Here is a 21,663-nt window from a genome sequence, read left to right as displayed (position 1 = left end):
ATTATGTTGCTTTCCTTAAAGCCAATTCATGCTGACCTATAAACATTAAAACATAACATATATGTAAAAGCATAATTCAGTCTTGGTAATATAGAAATGTTGACCCTAAATCGGTTACATTAAAAAAAATTGTAAGCTCAAGTAATCCTAAACAGATACATTGAAATTCGTGAAACGTGTTAGGCATTAAGGATATAAGGTGTAGCCGTTACCCTCTAAAAACATTTATCCCACTTTTTTTTAAAGTATTAGTACTTTATAATTTAGTTGTTGTTAAAGGAAAAAGAGTAAAGCCGTGTTCATTTGCATATGGATTTGATTTGGGAAATTCGTTTAGGTCATGCTCGTATTTAAATGTTAAACTGAATAAAATGCTCAGAACATATATGTAGTAGGAGACCACATGAAGGGAACTATTAAAAAAAAATCAGCAGTACGCATATTCGACCAATTAAAAAATGTGTGGTTATAAGGCAGGCATTTTTTGGCTCGCTAATGCTTTTAAAATTCGAACGTACGCAATTGGAAACGTCACATCAACAAACAAGTTGATGACATTTTTGTGTGATGTGGTTTTAAGTTAAAAGGTTTAAATTTAAAAGAAGAAACCATAGAGCCTATGTTGATTTTCTATTGTTATCAATCGCGATAACTCTATTGTGCGCGTATCTACCATGAGCTAACGTGATAAAGAAACTTTCCTAAATCAAACATTGTACAACCTTGCTTAGGCCGAATGTAAAATGACGATTTATTCCACAGAAATGAGGTTACATTGTTAATAATAAAAATATGGATTTCCAGTTCACGTTATCGGCTGGCCTATTCCTTAGTATAAATGAAATTCTCTTGAGTGTTTGAAAAAAGCATGGGTAACCACATTGCATTTGGTGGCAGCGGTCGTTGATTATCTGTTTTCATGAAAGTCAAGATAGATCAACCATGAAGGTTTGTCATTGCTAAGTAAGGTTAAATCAGTTTATTATGTAGTAAGTCAAATATTGTCTATCCATAGGTTTAGGTAAATTTAGGCATAGTTCTCCCGTATCTTCTTTCGAGGTGAGAATTTAAGATAAAGATAAATGCAATAGTAATCAGATGCTGACTGCTGATATTCTATAGGTAAACGTGTTTTCTCAAGTATTTATGGTCATGTCTACAATTGCTGAGATGGATAACTTTAGGACCTGGGGAGCAATTTAGGACCGATTCATGTTTGGTTTTATCTGTTAATTGCTTATGTATCAAACAAATAAGGTGGATTGATTTCAATTAGTTGACATGTCAACTCATCATTGGACTATATAGACTGAATTATAAAACGCTCGCATGCTGACTGACGTTTTTCATACTAGCTGTCAGACTATAATCAATCATATCATTGTCTACGGATTTCTTCGTTTTTGGGAGTTGATATTTATCAGCTCTCCTATGCAGTAATTCTCGCAAACCGAAAGTAAAACATGTTTGGACCTAAACACAAATCATCACCACTGAAAAAACACAGGACTGAAAAATAATCGATAAATTCGAACTTTTGTATTAAGAAGCCTTGTTTTTTAAGGAAATTTATTAATACATGCCTTAAAAATAGTGAGATTTTAAATGGTATCAACAATTTAGATATTTTCGTAGTGGTATGTATTTCTACGCCAGAGTTTGATAACGTCGGTTGTGTTTGGAATCAAACACAGACTAACCAATCTAAAGATATGACCAGTACTTACGTAGACTAGACTTTATTATCATTTGTTTGTTAAAAGTTGCTTTGATACACTTTTCAAGATTACTGTCAAGTATAAAGAATAACGGGTGTTTTCTGCGGTAGTTTATTTTATGCGGTATTTTGCAGATACGAAAAATCCCCAAAAATTCAAAACGCAAAATATTCTTTTTTTAAAATCACTAATTTTGACACTATTTAATATACAAGCTATAATTTTCAAACGTGATCAGTCCGTTATTAGGGGGCTTTGCGTCGTATTTTATACCTAATCTCATGTTACCTGTGCGATGTCAATTATAGCTGAACAGATTTAAGGTCTGTGTGTTTAGTCGAGTATGAAATAAAAATGATCTGAAAAAAGTTCACAAGCAGTATTTAGTAGAGTTGTAAAACATTTGAGAGTTAGTTCTCATTCACCGTGAACACGGTAAGAATGTCGATTTTAAGATATGTAAAGCGCAGAAGTATTCTTCCAAATCCTAACGGTCAATTATCGGCAAGTTTATCCCCTAGATCGATCCAAGAGTGTAACACAAGGGTGTCTGAAGTTATGGATAAAGCTACAACACCAAATTCGAGCATAAAACGTGGTTCATATTCGACCTATTCACAGGGACCGAGCAATAATCGGGAACTACGCCGCTGAACATGGACCTGCCGCAGCTATGAGAAAATTCAAAGCCGATTATCCAGAATTGAAAGAGTCCACGACAAGATATTTTAAGAGATTCATATAAACGCAAGCTTACAAACAGAAAAAGAAAATTAGACTTTGATTGTTCTGAAGAGTGCCAAATCACACAAATTCAAACTAAAAAACGCGGCTGTATAACTCTATTGTCAGACTTTATGGATCATCAAGTTCAGATTTACCGGTATATTACTAATTTGCGAAAATCGGGGGGGGGGGGGGGGGGGTAGTGAACACGGCAATAGTGCGTGCAGTGGGTATGGGCATTGTAATGTCTGAGGACAAGCAACTTCTCTCGGAGAATGGGTGCCCAATCACCATTACTTAGACTTGGGACTATTTTTTATTAAAACGAGTGAACTTTGTTAAACGCCGCGGAAGCTGTACTGCTAAAACACACATTCCTGATGAAAAGTTTGACGCAAAAAAAACAGAGGACCTCAGGTTTTAAACAAATTAAAAAAAAACAAAACTGCCGTCCCAGGAAATGACATTCCACCTGATCTTATCTATAACTGGGACCACACCGGCCCACACTACGTCCCTGTGCCAAACTGGAAGATGGAAGTTCAGGGTTCTCAGAAGATCCCGATTGTTGGGTTAGACGACATGCGCCAGATAACGGCAGTTTTTGCAGGTTTGTTTTGTTTTATCGGTTAATAATACTATGTAAGTGTTGTTCTTACAGCTCCACTGCCATATCAATGCACTTAAAGATAAGCTATGTAATTAATGACTGTATGATATAAAAAGAAAAGTGTCTTGATAATTATGATACCCCTACTATTAAATTTGCAGGCACACTGACAGAGGAATTTGTTCATGCCCAGGTAATTTACAAGGGTCTAGGACTTCCTGACTCACAGAGAGCATTGTGCATTTTTGACGCATTCAGGGCACAGATGGGAGAAGATTTTATAAATGATTTAAAGAAAAAGGGTATATGTATTGTGTTCGTGCCCCCAAGTTGTACCGACCGACTACAGCCGATGGACTTGACAGTGCAAAAAATCGTCAAAGGCAAATTAAAAGAACGCTTTCAAAAATGGTACGCCAATCAAATATCAAAACAACTAGAGAACGGTAACACTGACCAAACTTTGACACCCGTTGATCTTAGACTTTCATTTCTAAAGCAATTGTCGGCAGAGTGGCTTGTCCAAGTTCATGCTGATATCAAATCCGACAAAAACTAATCTACAAAGGGTTTGAGAAAAGCGGGATCGCTGAAGCCGTCGGCTACAAGTTTCCATCATGTGAACAGTGATCTACATGTATAGTGTCCGTTGATTATAGTTACATTGAGCATAAAACTGATCTCCTTTTAAATGGAGTTATCTACTGAAGTATTTGTATCTTGTCATTATAATAGTTATAAAAGAAAGTTGCATGCTTGTATGAATACTAATATTTTGAATAGTATTTTGTATTAATACGGAAATAAAAACGCTACAATAGTGTAAGTTTGGTTCTCTAGTTTACATTCCCTAATGCACATCCGGTAAACATATGTATTTTTTTTTGCGGTCTAATGTAACCGCAGAAATTGAAAACGCAGAATATAATTTGATACTTTTTAGGGTTTAAACCGCAAAAATTTCAAGCTGCAGAAAATACCCGTTATTCGGAATAACGCATCGTAGATATTGATGGCATTATTTCTAACTTTGAAAAAAAAAATTTGAACAAAAAATTTGGAGTTTTACAAGTTACCTCCCTGGAAAGTTGCTGAAAAAATAGCTGAAATGATTTTTTTGCATCTTCTGACTTTTGGTTTACCATCAATTCACTCCTAAATAAAATTTTGATCCCATCATATCAACTTCTTTCAAAAGACAATTGCAGAAGTTGATAACAAAGACCAGAAGCAGCAATTTTTTCAGCCATGAATTTAGACAATATTTGTGATGGAACTTGATGTGAAAGAGAGTTCACATTTACATTTTTGAATTTTCTCTATTGTAAAGCATTGTAAACATAAGACAATGGAAAACTATATTTCAACATTTTTTACTCTAAAACAGATTGAAACTTCAAAAGGCACTATAAGGCAACAACATCATCTGATGCATTATGATTATTATAAGACAAACCTGCATCATGAACCACTGATGACTGGGAATAGCTTTTCTTGCCTGGTAATACATCTTTAAATAGGGGTAAACTGACTACAAATCCTATAATATGATCAAAATTAAAACAGGTTTTAGATACACTGTTCATAAAAACAACAGAGTCAAAGGACTTGGCATTATGGGATACCGGAACTAGGCTGTTGATTCTTTTACCCAAGTGGAAAACCTCACATGAGCCTCAGGTAATGGTACAGCATCAAGTTTCTCTCCTTCCTTGTACAGAGCAATACCATCAAAGGATATCCCGGTTGTTGCTGAAGCAGAATGGCTTTTTTCTTCATCTGGAAGCACATACTGGTTCAATTGTCTTTCCTCACAGCTTGCAGCTATTTGCGTAATTGATGACAACCCTAAAGCAAGGGAAATGTATTTCTAAATAAAAGAAAATCCCAAAATTACTGTATTAAATTTTTTTTATTGATATATATGGACAACAATAATTGCATTTTGTAATAATATGAAAAATATATGTCCTTGTATTTGTCTACATTTGTCAAAACACATACCAAGACTTGTAGTCTCCAGATCAAAGCAGATGAATGTATAATTTCCATCTGCAAGAGTTGATATAGTGGGCAAGGGTGATGGAGGAGGGATCTCATGATTATCATCTGCCGTAGAAGAGTCTCCCAAGTTTACACCAGACGCATACGTAGTACCCTCTCTCATTTCTTTGCACTCTAACGCTGATTGTGTCTTGGATTTCAACGATGACCTTCTCTTCTTGAATGTAGTTTATGACTTCCGTTCACAGTCCCTTGTCCTTTACCAATCATGTTGAACTAATTCTTTCTTTGTGTGCTCTCCTGGTGACAACAGCAGTTCTTCGTTTACCTTTGAAAAGATCCAATGCACAATAAATAAAATACTGAATGATATTATTATATCATGTAAAACAAGTATTACAGTAGATTCTTTTCAATTGTAATGCCATATTCCTATGAACAACTTCAAAACTACCTTCAACACATAATTACTTCCTAAGTTTTTATGGACAGTAAGTAGCAGCATCAACTGTAAACGATGTACTTTCGAATCCAGAAAAATGCGTTTGCTTTGGGCCTCTCACGCAAATGTGTTGTTGAAGCTCTCATTAGACTGCGAACTCCCTAAATTTGCCAACTTTTCTGCTTGGTCTGCATATGTTGTAATGGTTTCTTGAAGGTAATCTTTCAGCTTAGTGTCACTAAAGTATCTCATGTACAGTAAATTCTTGCGAATATAATTACCTGGATTCCGAACATAGCCGCAATTTTCGCTGCAATGACTGTGGTCTCCAAAACGATGAGGTGTTAGTGCTTTCAAGTTTGATTTCAAAGGACTATGTGCGGTTTTATGCATTTTTTGCCCGCCAATTTGTTTTTATAAAGTGCTTTAAAAATAAGGGTGAAGATAGTTAGAATCATATTAAAAATATGGGTGCAAAAGGTTATCACCACAGTGACGTCATAGTGCAGAAATGACGTCATAAATATTGCCTAATTTTGATAAATTGATGTTTTGAGGCATAATATGGGTGTTTTCCGATGATTTTTCGACCGGAAAACATTGAGCGCAGGCTTGCTCAAGTACCAGTTTTAGTATAATGTGTATAATTATGTGAAGAAAAAAAATATGTTAAAATATTACTTGAGCAGACCTGCGCTCTATACTTCCGAATGCAAAATATAAAGCAAAAATAAGAATGTTTTCATCCGTTTGCAATTTGCGGGAATAAGGTCATAAAGTTGACGTCATAGATAAATAGCCAATGAGCAATGGTGGTTTAAATCAAGATTAAAGTGATAGGCGTCCACTGTACAATGATTTATGAAGATTTGATTTTTTTTACGACACTATTTAAAAATTGGTTAAAATCGGGGGCAGATATTAGACCATACAGCACATAGTCCTTTGCTGGATCTTTCTTGTTCATTGCAATAATATTATTGAAACACTTTTTTCAAATGAGAAATGGTTTTGGTACCTGGCCGTCTGTATTTTTTGGCTATTTGTAGACCATATAATTTGTTTGTAAAATGTTTCTTTGAATGGTTAGAATAACTTTTCTTCTTTAGACTAGCCTTCACCTCCTTCCTCGCCCTTGCTATTGTCGTTGTGTCATCATCCATAAAAATGGTTTCCACACTAATGTTCTTTTAGCATGCTAACCGCCACATCACATTCCATTCCTGTTTCAACATGAATTTATTTGTTAGTCCCCTACCGGTTTCACCGGAGGGGACTATAGCTTTCCTCTGCGTCCGTCAGTCTGTCTGTCTGTCCGTCCGTCTGTCTGTCCCACTTCAGTTTTCCGTTGTTTTTTTCTGCATGCGTTTGACGAATGATGTGAAACTTGCTGAGCAGCTTCAAAATATCAAACAGCAGACCAAGTTTATACTTTTGTAGCGTCTAGTCAACACAATTTCCAGAAATTTAATTTTTTTCACTCCAAATTTTTTAATGATCGGGTTCGTTATCGGGCTCGGTGTGTACTAAATGCACGAGGACATTATGTGGTCAGTAAAATAATAAATGATATCGTGCATTATTTGTTTTATTACATTGATCATTTCTAATAACAAACAAATAAGTTCTGTAAAATGGTGTCAAGTATTGTGTAAATTTTAACGGCAGGGTTTTATCATTATTATTATTACAATCGGGTTCGTTATCGGGTTTGGGCTGTTGAATGATAGACAAGACTTCTGTGTTTGCTTTGCTTCAAATATGTACTTTTTTAAATGGATTTTTGAGATTGTTTGCTGTTAATTATAATCATTTTTCATAATTTTATTCTTTACAATTACTACATTTATGATAGGGGATATTTATTATACAGGGTCTCAAACTTTTGCCATTCTCAATCAAAGGGGTTACCGGTAGGGGACGTGTATTGCTTTTGCAATACTCTCAGAATGCTTGTTAATATTAATACCTTTCTAAAATAATACAAACCATAATGTCAGGTATGTGTCATTATTTTCTGAAGGTTATTTTAGACAAAAAATGCACATGTTACAGTCGGACTGTTATTTTACCTTTAGTACTACCATCCCAATTTTTTCTGCAGTCATGTTGTTTTGGTGATTCTTTGAATAATGCAGAATGTTAAAAAAATCTACAGCTTTTGTTTCTTACGGCATAACTTATGATCTTACCAGTTTTGCTTCCAATCCTGCATCCATGACCTGTAATATATAATGTTATAGAAAGTTTATTCATAAATACTGCACATATTGGTATTTATGTTACAGAATTTTATGTTCCGTGTATATAATTTGTTTATATTTTTATATAACGCTTACCCTGTATATTTTGTGTATATTTCAGTCATATCAAATGCTAGTTTAATGATGTCATGTTCTTAATTTGTAGATAAATTATTTTGTATATACGTTTTTAAAATGAAAAAAATACGAGAGAAAAAAAGAATGCTCAAATGTCGCAATAATGATTTAACTTAATAATTAGTTAATATTATTTTTATGTCGAAATCTTTAATTACTTATTTCTTTAATTTTCAAATTAACGTCAATTGTTAAATAAGCCTCACAGGACCGCTTAGCATATTAATTACATAATTCAACCTGTTTTGACATCTTACCTGGCACCTTTAAGCGTTTTAATTACATAATTTGAACAATGGTTATTAACACTAATTATAATGATTGTTACCTGTTCGTTTCATTTTTTATCCACGCCCATAAGTCATTAAATATCCAATTATATTTTATATTTCGGGATTAACTTTATGAGCGTGACTTTGTAATTATCGTCGAAATAAAACCAAAAGCCAAACGCAAATTGTCACCTTTTGACATTTGCAATCTAAATTAATCAACTTTATATTTTGGCCTTATTTGAATATTTGGTTTTATTTCGAAGTCCCCGAAGATCCTTTATTCCCCGGTACCTCAGCAAGGCGAGAACACACAGGAAAAACCCTTATAACATTTATCATAAATATTCCTAAAAATGCAATTTAATCTAAGAAAAGAAAATTCAACATAAATCACTTTTAAATATTGAATTCACCTGACAAACTGCTGTAGGATCTTCCACTACCACGCTTCTGCCATTCTGCATCAAAGGACACTTCTACCCCCTCACTAAGAAAAAATATTTTTTTTTTCAAAACCTATTTGTAAAAATTTACAAAACATATAACATTTTGCAAGTATTCGATTTAAAAAATATATTTAACTTTTTTCCTTGTTATTTCAAATGTTTGAGAAAGTATTGGAATACATCTATAATTTGATTTAAAAAGAAAAAAAACACCAAACACATACTCGTAACAAAGTTCTATTTCCTTGGCTGCATACTCCTCAGAAGACATGTTTGCAATTTCTTCATTTTTTCTCCTAACGTCTCTTTCTTTGGCCTTCAAAGACTTTGGTGACATTTAAGGAATATTTAAACATGCAAGCAATGTATTTGTACCTAAACCAGTATGTAACATTCCTGTAGCAAACCAAGAAATATCAATTCATGGAAAATGTAAACATTTGCTTTGTCATACAATATTGGAATGGGGGGAAAAAATATCCATATCCAAATTGTCATACATATATTTTATTTTTACGCATTTTATTTTATGAATATTATGTTACCTGAAGCAAGCATTGTATTGACATTCCAAGTGTAGGATGATTTTCTTGTGAATTTAATTTGTCTTCTACACGATAGGTACTAATGTGTCTCTCCTGTGAAGACATTGGGGTGATATTTTGGCAGGAGGAGCATACATTACTATAAATGATCCCCAATCCAAAATGCTGTTCATCTACACAGTTTGTTATATGTAAATGCAGTGGCTAGTGGCATGTAGTGCATCCTCGATAAAGTTGTTCTGCCATAAATGCAATTTTCCCACTCGTCTGTCTTCTTTCCAATTTATATTTTTTTAAGGATTTTCTGTTTCAAACATGTATGTCATTTTTCATTTAAATGACTAAGCTATTTTTTAAATAAACTCATTATCTTAAATCTTGAGATAAAATATTTGACAAAACAATTTAAATCATCATTTCATATTGAACAACATTTCGTTGTTATCCGCCCATGCTGTTAAGGATGAGTTGTATCCTTTTCACTATGTAAATCAAAGGGGAAAAATATTATTACATAATGGGTTACGGACTATACTAAATTATAATTATGTGAAAACGAAAATAAATATTTGTACTTCTGATTATATAAAAAAAAACAACAAATATTCAATACCATTACCTGGAAGATATTACAGAGTGGTTACAGTCACTTTGCGGGATTTCCACCACTGGTGCTGATGATAAACTCACGCATTTGATATGGGTTTCTTCTGAGAGAAATATGCATGGTCTTGTAACGCATGCACTTCAGATAAATCTTCTTTGTTGTTGTTGTTTAAATCGCTTGTCTGTGTTTGATCCACGAATCGACCATTCTTGTCTCTTCGTTTATCAACTTTCCGATTCTTTATCTTCGCCATTGATATTGTCAGGCACTATTATTACCTTACTTGTGAAAAGAGCTGGTTTTAGGATAGATAACTCTTCCAGTATGATGTAAGAGTTATAGAACATAAAGGTGAAAATATGTTTTGTGTAGATATAAAAACGCTTTAAAATGGCAGCCACCTCCAGCCTCGTTAAAGACAGAATTAATGCTTTCAAAATCCACGACGCATATTGTATTAGTAATCAAAATATTTTTCAATAACTGTATCTAAGCAATACAATGGAAAATGGAAATGAGAGAATTGGAAGAAAAAGTAATTTAGGAAACAATCTTTTAGCAGGACACGATTTAAGATTTTCCCTTTACAAACGCTCTCTTTATTCTTCAATACCATCGGCCACGTTGGTTGGGGATGGAAATTTTGCGTCCAATCTCTTTTCCGTATCGAAAAGTTCGGGTACCCTATTTTCAAAAGCGACTAAACTTGTGTACCACCGTCCACGTACATCTTTTCAGGTGGCCTGTTGAGACAATTAGTTATATCGACGTTTTTATAACGTCTACACCCTTGGTTTCTGTGATAGTAATATGCATTATATTCCCTCTGGCCGAAAAATTGCTTATGTTACTCTATGAAAAGTGATCTTAAAAAATCCCGATGTTTTCTTATTTTTAATCGGGTTTTCCAAATATAAAACCATATGGTTTTTGAAATGGTAAAAATGATGGACGGACGGTTGGCAAAAGGGTACCCCTATTGAAACGTATACCCATACAACTTGCTCCTCAATTATTGATATCTTTTCAGGTAACACAAGGTGGATCTAAATCATAAGGGTGTGTATTGTATTGCAACGCATCACATTCATTCAGATGATGCTTAAAGAATTTTGAGCGCACACCTCTTAAAGTTAGTGAATGGATAGTGTAATGGATAAGCAAATTTAAAGATTTCGGGTTCAAAACCTGTTACATACGTTGGTTTTTTTTGTCTAAGATCAAAAATCGATTTTACAATTTTTAGTGCAAATAACCATATCCTGGGTTGCACAATGTTCATCGTTCTGTGCTTTCTGTTAACTGGATGACAATGGAGTTAAACACTGGAATATAATGCTATAGCTCCAATTATCAAACACTGATATGTAATGTTTTAACTACAGTAAGCTGACCGTTATCGAAATATGAAAAAAAAAAAAGATTTTCGTTTATAAACCGTATCTTTTTTAGAGTACTCAAGATTATAAGCATTTGAGGTAAATGTAAAAAATATTTTTTTTTAATTTAAAAATAACAATTATAACGTGACCGACTTGAAAAAAAAACCCAAAACATGTAACTATATTTACAAATTACACAAATTAATTCTTTGCGGCTAAAATAACGCATTTAAACTCCATCAGTACTCTTTTTTTTTTACAAACTTAAGTTAAAATTAATATTTCATAAATAATTTTTATTAAAATAAATATATCGTGCGATATTGTGAAGTATATTAAATTGCTATCTACAGGTCTATAGCTTCCGCTCTAAACAAATGGATGGACGGAGCTACAATTCCGTACGTGTTAAAGCGTTGCAATATACTTGTGGAAATAAGCTTAATCAGTCAAAAATTTGCGCAATGTTAACTGTGTTGCAAATTGGTAACTTTTTAAGACGTAACTAATCTAGTTTTCATGTCGTTCATCTGAAATTCTGCAGACAGGGACAATGTAGCCAATAATGACTTTACTCAATAATAGTTTTAATCTCACATACATTTATATTGCAACGCCAGTCAAAACAATATTTGGCTTTTGAATATTGAATAAGGTGTATTCAACAATTAGGCAGAAAAACATGCTGATAGTTTTGAAATTTAATATATAGCCAACTTACGTACAGGATGTCTGTCACAGTTCAATATACAACTATAATATATGAAAATGGTAGAACTTCAAGGTTAACATTTTTAGCAATTGGCACAAAACAATTTATATATGCGAGCGTTCGCACATTTAAATGAGATATATTTATTTCTTCATTTGTTTTCCTTTCTGCACCCCTAAAATCTGATTTTTATCACAAAAATGATTTGTTTTGATGACCAATGTTACATACATGAACCTTTAAAAAACACAGCTGATTAATTATCAAGCATAATTAGTCAGATTCTAATCCATATGATTGTTTTCATTAAAGGGGAGTGAAACTATATATATAAGTACAACAAATCATTTAATAAACACCCATGGTGTTTGTTAAAGCTGACATGAATTCATAAAAGCATTTGGTCGCCATATTAGTTTTGATCCCTTCTCTACCATCACAAGGGTATATATACCGGTCGAAAAAGTTACGGTCTGTTGCTTTCCGATCGAGGCTAAATGCATAAACTACACATTGTAGTAAAATGCTTGTAATAAAGAATAAAGGAAAAAGAATCAATAAAATACAAAATATATTAATTATTTGAAAGAATTTCAAGAGGTATTCGTATCATTTTGCACAGATAGTGCTGCTTTACTTCGCATGCACATCGAACACGTGTGTCGTTCATACAGACTGCATACTGCCTGCATCATCTTTAAAACCCCGGCGGCAGTACATCAAACACAGGAGGTAAATGATAGTAAATTCACGTAAGGAACAATGTAACATCGTGTCCATAGGTTTCTTAAAAAACGCTCCGTTTTTAAAATTCATTCGATCATTCACATTGCTCGATCTTCCACAGGGTGTGGGTTGCACATGTGCGATGTTATAACATACACAGAAAAACGGTCTACAATTATCGAGGATTTTTGAGGTATCTGTGACTGGATTTTAGTCTGTCTTGTTTCGTCGTTTATTGGATATTCATTGCCAGTGCAGTGGTTGTCATATTATTTTTGTTCAAAACGCGTTTCTTCACGTCTTTTCGTCCAATGTAACGTGTTCGAATGAATGAAATACATGAATGCGGTGAAGCATGATAAGTGCTCTCGGCTTTATATAGAGGGTGTGTAGCGATGAGCACAACAATAAAAACCGACAACTAATTTGGCGGTAGTCGGAGATATCATGAAAATAATGCGTATTTATGAATTCATGTCAGCTTTAATTGTATTTGTTATCAATAAAAACCCGGTATAATCAATAAATTAAGAATATCGATTGCTTAACTTAATTATCCCACCGTTATGATAGCTGCTGTTGAACTTTAATCTAAGACGTCACAACATCCATTTTTTTCAACAAAGCATCAGTATGAACTTAACATGATTTTTGCTTCCAACAAACAAATTGTGGAAAATATGGACCAATATCGATTTTAGCTTTTTCCTTTTTTCTTTCCGCTAAATCAAAAACCAATGGCAAACGACTTGAAGTATACATTTCTGCACATGACATAGGGTTAGAGGAATCTCCGCGTTGGTGTTAAAACCGTCAACAGATGCAAAACATTACAGACACTTTCTACAGTGGTTATTTTATATTTTGACATGGCAATTTCGAGTTTACAATTTTTTTTAAATATTTTTAAATATCCCAATTACAATATACAGAAGTAATATCCCATTAAACTGACGCAAACAACCCAAAACAAAACAGATAATAGCCATCTGCTTTATGCTGTTGCCACTTCAAATAGAATGTGAAGTGACATGTGTTAAACAATGTTGGCACAGAAGTAACATCCTTCAGAGGGTCATTTTTTATGGTTTCGGTTTTAATTTTTTTGCACGGGGGTTCGCTGTCTCCAGGCAGGTCTTCGCGGTGGAAGTGATTGGACGGCTCGTTCTCCTCCGATTCCAATGACCTTTATACTGATCTTTTTGGTGGATCAAAAATTAAGACACCTTTTTCAACATCGAGGAGGTACAGTCTTTGTACTTTCTGACAGCTTCAGAACGATGTCCGGTTCGTTTGATAATCTCTTGTTCCGGAACTCCCGCAATATACATTTGAGTCGCACATGTACATTTCCCGCTGTGATTTGTAAAATTGCCAGTTATAGCGAAGTACATTGAAGCGTTTAATAGGGGTTAACTCCAGAAAAGTTTCTACGTAATGTTTTGACTGACCTTTGTCCAATCAGATCGTAGATGGGCGGAGTTAAAACATTGCCGCTCGTGATTTGAATGAGAGAGAGTGAGAGAGAGAGAGAGAGAGAGAGAGAGAGAGAGAGAGAGCGTTGAGTAAATTATATGTGGTGCCGATGAAGAAATATTCATTAGTTATAAACTTGCAAACATATTAATTAAGGTCTGAATATAAAAATTACATGTATATCATATATTGGTATAACTTTAAAGTGTTTTAAAGAACGATTGTGAAAATTTCTTTTTCAGCGCGTCGTCGACAACATGTACATGTATAAGAATGACGTAACTTCCCTGTAGTGACAAGGAATGGCAACAGAGGCGGGTGCTCAGTGGAAAAATAAAATAATGGCGGACAAATTTGTTCTAAGGTAAAGAATGTTTCACACTGATAAACCATGAAGAAAGTTTTTATACAAAGTCAATTTACAAACTATATGTTTAATTCCAGGAAGATTCGGCAAACTCTGATTACAATACTAACGGTAACACTTGTAATAAAAACAATTTCATAAATATTCGTACAGTCTTCGATGTTTGACATTACCTCATCCCACTATCTATATATTGACATCGTTGTCCCTGGTCAAAGAATTTCAAAACACTTCAAAGTTTCATAAATTTATAAGATATACTAGACCTTGATTTGTAAATTTATAACTATTTTTGTATGGAGGGTAATCGTGTTAAAAAATCCAGACATGTAAACTTGTAAATCCGAATATGTAATCGTGTTGGTGTGTGAGTCTGAGTATGAATATGCGTAATTCTGATCGTGTAACCTATAAAACTCGGGCATAAACACGTGTAAGATTTGATTCAGTTCCTTCGCATGATGCACAATTTGCAGCTTTATTGCTTTCATCAGTTAATTAAACATTCCACTATGCACACTTTCAATCCGTAGTCTTCAGGCTCGGCAATAGCACATCTGACATGATACACATTTAACAAATGTAAAGTCTACAAGTTTGTCGAATTTTGACATGACCTTATATGGCAACTGCCTTGCTGCGGGGAAACGTCATGCCGTAATCGCCGGAATGGATGAACAAGTATTCCTTTTAAAGGAATGATCGGCAATAATGATATATTGATAGCAAGAAGCAATCAACATGATCAGTTTGATGTAAAATAATTTTAAAAGGGATTGCATTTTTTAAAAATATAGAATATTTTGAATCTGTACACCATAATTTCACCGTCAACAAATTTAATTTTGAAATAAAGAACAAGGGGCAATAAGACCCAAAATTTGCCCAATGCAAAGTAAAAATTTTAAAGTGATTTTTTAGTAAGATATCATTTGTATATCCAATTTCAGCAATACTTTTATTGAAAAATCACCATATAGTTATTTTGAGGGCAAAAGTATAAAAAATGTCAAAAAATCACAGATTTCTGAAATTTCTTTATATTTTTTCAATTTTTAAAATAATATCAGGTATTTAAATAATTTAACAATTACAATACAATGCAACATATCATATATAAACATAATATTAACCGAAAACTGTATAAAACACAATTTTTCGGGTAAAAAAGGCTTTTTTTTTATAACAAAAAATATCAGATTTCAGAAAGTGTTACAATAACTGTGTATATTATAATCTTTACAGTACAAAACATCTAATTATTCAATTCATGGGGAATTAGTGTAGAATACAAGCCAGTTTCTTGAATTTGCTGCAAAAAGTTAAATAAAATATATTATTATTTACAACCTGTGTATAAAAACTATAATTTCTCAGATATTTTTTAAACATGGAACGCTTTGAAAGATAAGAAATGCTTTGATATTTCAACAACTCGACCATATTAATACAAGATAATTAAACATATTATTAACAAACATGAAGAACATAACAATATTTATGGAGAGAGGAGCATTGAATTTCTCCCTCTCCAACCAACAAAAAGTCAAGCACTTCTAGGTACATGGTTAAACTGTTAACAAATATATAATTTAGTTAATGGATTATCATGACATTAACCACATCTTATTGCACTCAAAGATAAACTTAATTTAATAACATGAGCAAAACCATAATTCTAAAACAGAGAATAGTTTTTTAACATTAAATATCACAGTGACCGATTTCTTTAGATCATTTATGACCTAGCAATTTCATGTGCAGGAAACAAGAAAACAACTGCTACTTAACGAAGATGCCTTTAAACATCAACTCATTATGTGATAAACATTAACCCAACATTGGTTTAGATATTCATCTGGCATCTTGGATTTTTGCATATTAGACATCTTGTATGTAAAACACACATTCTGCAAGTAACAATAATGAATTGACCTTTTCCCCTTAACATAATTTCATGATATTGCATGTAGTTCTTTAAACGTTAAATAATATATTGAATACTTCAAAGTTCAAAACAGTTTCCAAAAACTTTTTCGATAATCTTACATATTATCTATACAATTGTCTAAGAGATCAAATCCATTTTTTATGAAAAATCACAGATAACAGATAGTTGCCTATCAATCAACATGCATTGTCACTCTTCTGTTCCACTCTGATCACTTTCGGAACTATCCATGACTTCTGGAATGACTGAGGCATCCTCAAGGAACTGGGACCAGTCTTGAGTGGACCTTGCAGAGTGTGTGTGCCGTTCATGTCCCAGGTACCATAGAACAGAAGCCACATGGGCACACACCCCAACAACCCTTGCACCAGCACGGCATTGGCAGTACCACCCAGTAATGGCTCCTAAGGAATGTTCAATCCATAGGAAATACTGTTTGCTGGAGATATGACGACTTTGTATTCGTACACGCAAAACATCAGGAATGTCATTGTTTACCATGATGTTGTAATCACCATCATCATTCTTGTGTTCTGCAGTGTAACTCTTGGCAAGCTTCAGCTGGTACACCCCGACAGTCAGATTAAGGAGCTCTTCTTCAGAGAGGAGAGGAAAATCCAATGTATCAGTGGCATTCATTGGGGTCCATGCTTTTATCCTTCGATGCAACTCTTCAGATTCAACCCGCTCTTGAAGTTTGTTTGTCTGTGATGCTAAATACTGAATAAAAAGAAACAAATCAATTTTTTGATATATTAATTCTAACTTTGTCATACAAATACATGTTCAGCAACATTCCATTTCAGAATTTATTTGGATGTGTTTCTTTATAAGAGATGTATCTATGTGAAATGACTATCACTAATGGACAACAAAAACAGTAAATCATAGTTCTTTTAAAAAATTACCTTCATTTTAGCTGCCAAGATTTGGTCACTCTCTGGATTTCCTGTATTTAATGGATCTCTGTATTTGTTGCACAGTGCAGCTATCAAACACACATACTCCCGAATGTATGGTATCTGAGTATTGGGAACCACATTCTGCAGAAATTTCCACTGTTTCAGACGCCCATTAACAGACTCCACAATCCAGCGGATTTTGGTAACAAGTCTAGAAGAGTTTGCCTGATAAAATAATATAAAGGATATATACATTAAAAAGCATTATGTATTTACAGTAGACAAGCAATCTATTATAATTAGTATAGGTAACTTGAGGAAATTATATTAGGCATATAAACAACTTCTAATTAAAATTTTATTCCAAATCAAGTGTCTGTCAGTGATCATTTCTATCTTAAGAAAAGCACAAAACTTAGGTACATGTATTTGTATCTGTTAAATACCTCATCAGCTGTGTGTTGTTTTTGTCCTTTTGGAAGAAATGCCGGCATCTGAGCCTGAATGCTCAAACTCTCCAAGAAACTAATCGAGTCCCTAAACCCACGATCCACAATAAGAACATCATCCTGCTGTAGCCAGTCTTTTATATTCTCCATGTTTGTCTGGAAATTATGTTTCAGGATGCTAGCATCATTATTCTTGTGGTCAGCAAAATAAGGTCCAAGGACTGAAACAATGTAGCCTGTTGTTGACACTATGACCATTGGTTTGACTAGGGGTCTGTTTTTGTGTTGGCTGTAGGATCTACGTTGGAACTTGAAGTTGTTGCTCTTTTGGATGAAAACATAAGTTCCGTCTACCACTAATATAGCTGGATTGTGCATTCCATTACCAAATAACTCCTGGGCAAGAGGTCTGGTATGGTCCTGGATAATCTGTTCTCTTGAAATATGGCCAAACCCCACATACTTTGGTGTAAATGTCTCTGTCAGTTCTCTCCTGGCTGATGTTATTGCCCTTCTGACACCGCACTTTTCAATGTTGAATAGTGTTGATAGCATTCTATTGGAAAGGCCGGTTCTCAACTTCACCAATAGAAGGGCAATGCAGGTCCTTATGCTGCGATTCTTGGTAGCTCTTATTGACTGCACATGCGAGACTACATCATCAAAATCTGCCCTTGAAATTCCAGTCAAATTCATATAATCTGTGTCTGAAAGTCCACAACTGGTGTCAAAGTCTAACCTGTTTTTCTGATTTCTGATTGCAGCTGCTCTTATAGTTGATATTAATGAACAAATATCAGTTTTGTTGAAAAAGGTAGTGGAATGTACTGACCTAGAGCTCAGGGACATACTCTCCAGACATTTAATGGCATCATCTTTGAGAGAACAATCTGGCATCAAATGAGAGTTGCAGCACCTTGCACCAGATAATAACAGGTGCCCTGTCAATACAAAGATGTGGTGTCTTCTCTCTGTGGTCAATGTAAGCAATCTTGAATTTCTCTTCTTGCAGATCACACAAGCTGAGTGGCTCTTTCCAGAAGATAATATGGGTAAATGTATTACATTAGGACTTTTGACTGATTTAGTATCTGATTTAGAGGACTTTGCTGGTGGTTCATAATCTTGATCTTTGATAGTGTCATCATCTGTTTCTATAGATTTCTCAAAATGGTTCTTATGTATTGACTTGTGGAATTTTGAATAACAGTTTGTACATGTAACATCATTGTCTTCACAGATTGCTAGGCCTAAATGTTGACGAAAGAGTTGGTTTGATGGTCCTTTTATAAAGCGTCGTTGGTGGGCTTTAGGTCGCTTACCACAAGAAACACAGGGATACTGTTTAGGACCGTCGCCAGGCATCCTATAAAATTAAAAGCACCACATATTTATGTAAACAGATGGTATATATACTTAAGAATGACCTCTATAATTTTTAGTTTAGAGAGAGAGACAGAGAGACAGAGAGAAAAAGAGAGAGAGACAGACAGAGACAGACAGACAGACAGAGAGAGAGACAGACAGACAGACAGAGAGAGAGAGAGAGAGAGAGAAGGAGAGAGAGAGAGAGAGATCATGGAGAGAGAGAGAGACAGACAGACAGACAGACAGACATAGAGGGAGAGACAGACAGACATGCATGCAAAGAGACAGAAAGAGAGACAGACAGAGGAGAGAGTATTTAAAAATATTTTGAGAATAAATGTGTTAAAATTGTATTCCAATAAAATTATCATGTTCCTATAATGTGTCATTTCTCATAAATTAATTGACAATGTGATCCATATATATATCATTGCAAATATTGTAAGAGCGCCATAGTTTAAATTCAATATGCCCTCATCTCTGCATTATTTTTGATTATGAATGATTATATAAACACCAAGGAACAGTTGATTAATTAAGATATTATACATACAGGGTTGTCCCTGCCTAAAGTGCCGGGTAAAATTACCCGGCTATTATTGCATTTCAAACACAATCTAGCTATAAGCTAGACCTCCAGATCCCCTTCTACTTTTTTATTTCTCCCTTCTACTTCAATTTTTAGAGACAACCCTGTACATATTTATTGCACAATTATGATTTTATTGTTGTGCAATCAATTAAATTCAAGAAATAAAGTGCAGTTTATATGCCTAGCTAGACTTCATCATACAAGACAAAAATATTAATATTTGAGATATATATATAATATTATTAAAACTTAAGTAATTGCTGGTATATATATATAATTATACTTGTATAAAAATTAGCATGTATACATAATATGATATATATCTATGTTTTTTAACATTTGTCTTTGATCATGCAGCATATTGCATTGAATTGGATTACAGCAAATTTATCAGAATGATTTTTTTCCCTTCTGTATATATCACAGTCAGATATACATATATATGTAATATAAGCTATATAATAGCTGTGCATGTATCTGCATGTGTGTGTGTGGTTGATATTACAAAACTTGGGGTTGGGGAAACCAATGTGATATTTATTGCACATTTGCATATTACTATGAATTAATAGTGTTTCATTTTAACATTATAATACAATATATCTATATATATAGAAAAAGCAAAAAACTCTCAAAAAATCATTTTAACCAGGAAAGAAAGAACTTAATTAAATATAAAAGGATACTTATAAATCTTTAATATATCAATTAGTTATTTATTTTTAAAACGTAAAAAAAAACAACCAGTTTTCAATGAAATTAAAAAAAAAAACAAGAAAAAAACCCAGTGTGTGATTTCAGGTATACGTGGTATTATTTACTGAAGGCACAAATTAACATAGCACCGGAATCAAAGGGCAAGGTCATTCGCGAATTATTTTTATCGCCTCCGATTGATGGTAAATAGAATATGGCAGCATAATTCTTTATGGAATTCAATATTAAATATTTAATGTCATTGTGTAATGTAGAGTGTATAACTTATCTTAGAGGTTAGATGTACGTAATATCACGCAAACTTATCAATGATGTTAGATCATGTACAGTACTGATCAACAGCTGATCGACAAAAATATTGATGGCCGTGTTCTTCAGTCTTTTTTTTTTTTGTAAAACGTAAGAGATTTAAAACAATGTACTTCAAAGTCTACTTTGTTATCAGAGTTCAGATACGACTTCAATTGTGAACATATGGAGTAGTTTGCGATCACACTCAATCGTGTCTTTAAGTTGTCGATCGCGATCAGCTGTCATTAGCTCTCATGTGGTTATGTAGCTAAAGTAAGCAGATAATTAGCAATGCCGCATTAAAATCATGGTGCATTGTTGTGTATCTTAGTTTTATTGTCTTTTTGACACATCCTTACCTGCTAAGGAGATGATTTTCCCTACATCTCTAATTTTGTCATCTGTCTTTGTTTACGTCTGCTGTTGTGGTGCATATAAAAACCGAAACCGGAAGCGGTCAATTCGCACATCGTTTAACAACAATATTTAATATTTTAATGGTGGCCGCATGCAAACAACAACACAATATTTTGTGATATTATTCATTTTGGTATTATAATTTTTCTGTTCAATTTTTACCGTGTTGTTTGCATGCGGCCATATTTAATTATTGTCGAGAATGTGAGCATTTCATGGGGAAAACGCGATATCCGGAAAATTACACCGATCGAAGGAGGGATAACTCTACTAAAAAAACGCTGATGACAAATTTGCGCTATATATTGCAAAATAAACATCCCATAAATAAAAAAAATCAAATCATGTCAATGATTGAGCTTGTTTGAAATTTTAAAAAAATATTGGGCAAATAATATATGCTTACTGCCCCTTGTTCTTTGGGGAAAGCCGTTCGTAAACTCCTTCTCTAGTTTTATATTTTTAATTTAATTATTAAATGTTAACGTATCTTCTCCTTCAGAATACTGAGTAGGGCTCTAAAAGAGCATTAACACGTATACAAAGAAATAGTTGTATT

At 33.7% G+C, this 21,663-nt stretch overlaps 1 protein-coding gene across 1 annotated transcript; it reads right to left on the bottom strand.

The window, feature by feature from the left end:
• Window positions 1-15,345: 15,345 nt before the first annotated feature.
• On the bottom strand, window positions 15,346-21,519 carry LOC128174935 (uncharacterized). Its single transcript, XM_052840358.1, has 4 exons — window positions 21,047-21,519; window positions 17,717-19,085; window positions 17,277-17,495; window positions 15,346-17,088 (listed from the first exon to the last, which is right to left on the bottom strand). The coding sequence occupies exons 2-4, from the start codon at window positions 19,082-19,084 to the stop codon at window positions 16,558-16,560; spliced, it is 2,118 nt and encodes a 705-aa protein (XP_052696318.1). The 5' UTR covers window position 19,085; window positions 21,047-21,519; the 3' UTR covers window positions 15,346-16,557.
• Between the last annotated feature and the right edge of the window lie 144 nt (window positions 21,520-21,663).

The sequence above is a fragment of the Crassostrea angulata genome, chromosome 2 (genome assembly GCF_025612915.1).
Source record: "Crassostrea angulata isolate pt1a10 chromosome 2, ASM2561291v2, whole genome shotgun sequence".
Classification (NCBI taxonomy): Eukaryota; Metazoa; Mollusca; class Bivalvia; order Ostreida; family Ostreidae; genus Magallana; species Magallana angulata.
Note: the sequence above shows the minus strand (reverse complement) of the source record. Positions and strands in the feature narration are given on the sequence as shown.

Coding starts and splice junctions, on each gene's coding strand:
- LOC128174935 (XM_052840358.1), bottom strand. CDS start 19,084: ATGCCTGGCGACGGTCCTAAACAGTATCCCTGTGTTTCTTGTGGTAAG. Junction 17,496..17,716: donor AACAACACACAGCTGATGAG/GTATTTAACAGA, acceptor TTATTTTATCAG/GCAAACTCTTCTAGACTTGT. Junction 17,089..17,276: donor TCTTGGCAGCTAAAATGAAG/GTAATTTTTTAA, acceptor CTTTTTATTCAG/TATTTAGCATCACAGACAAA.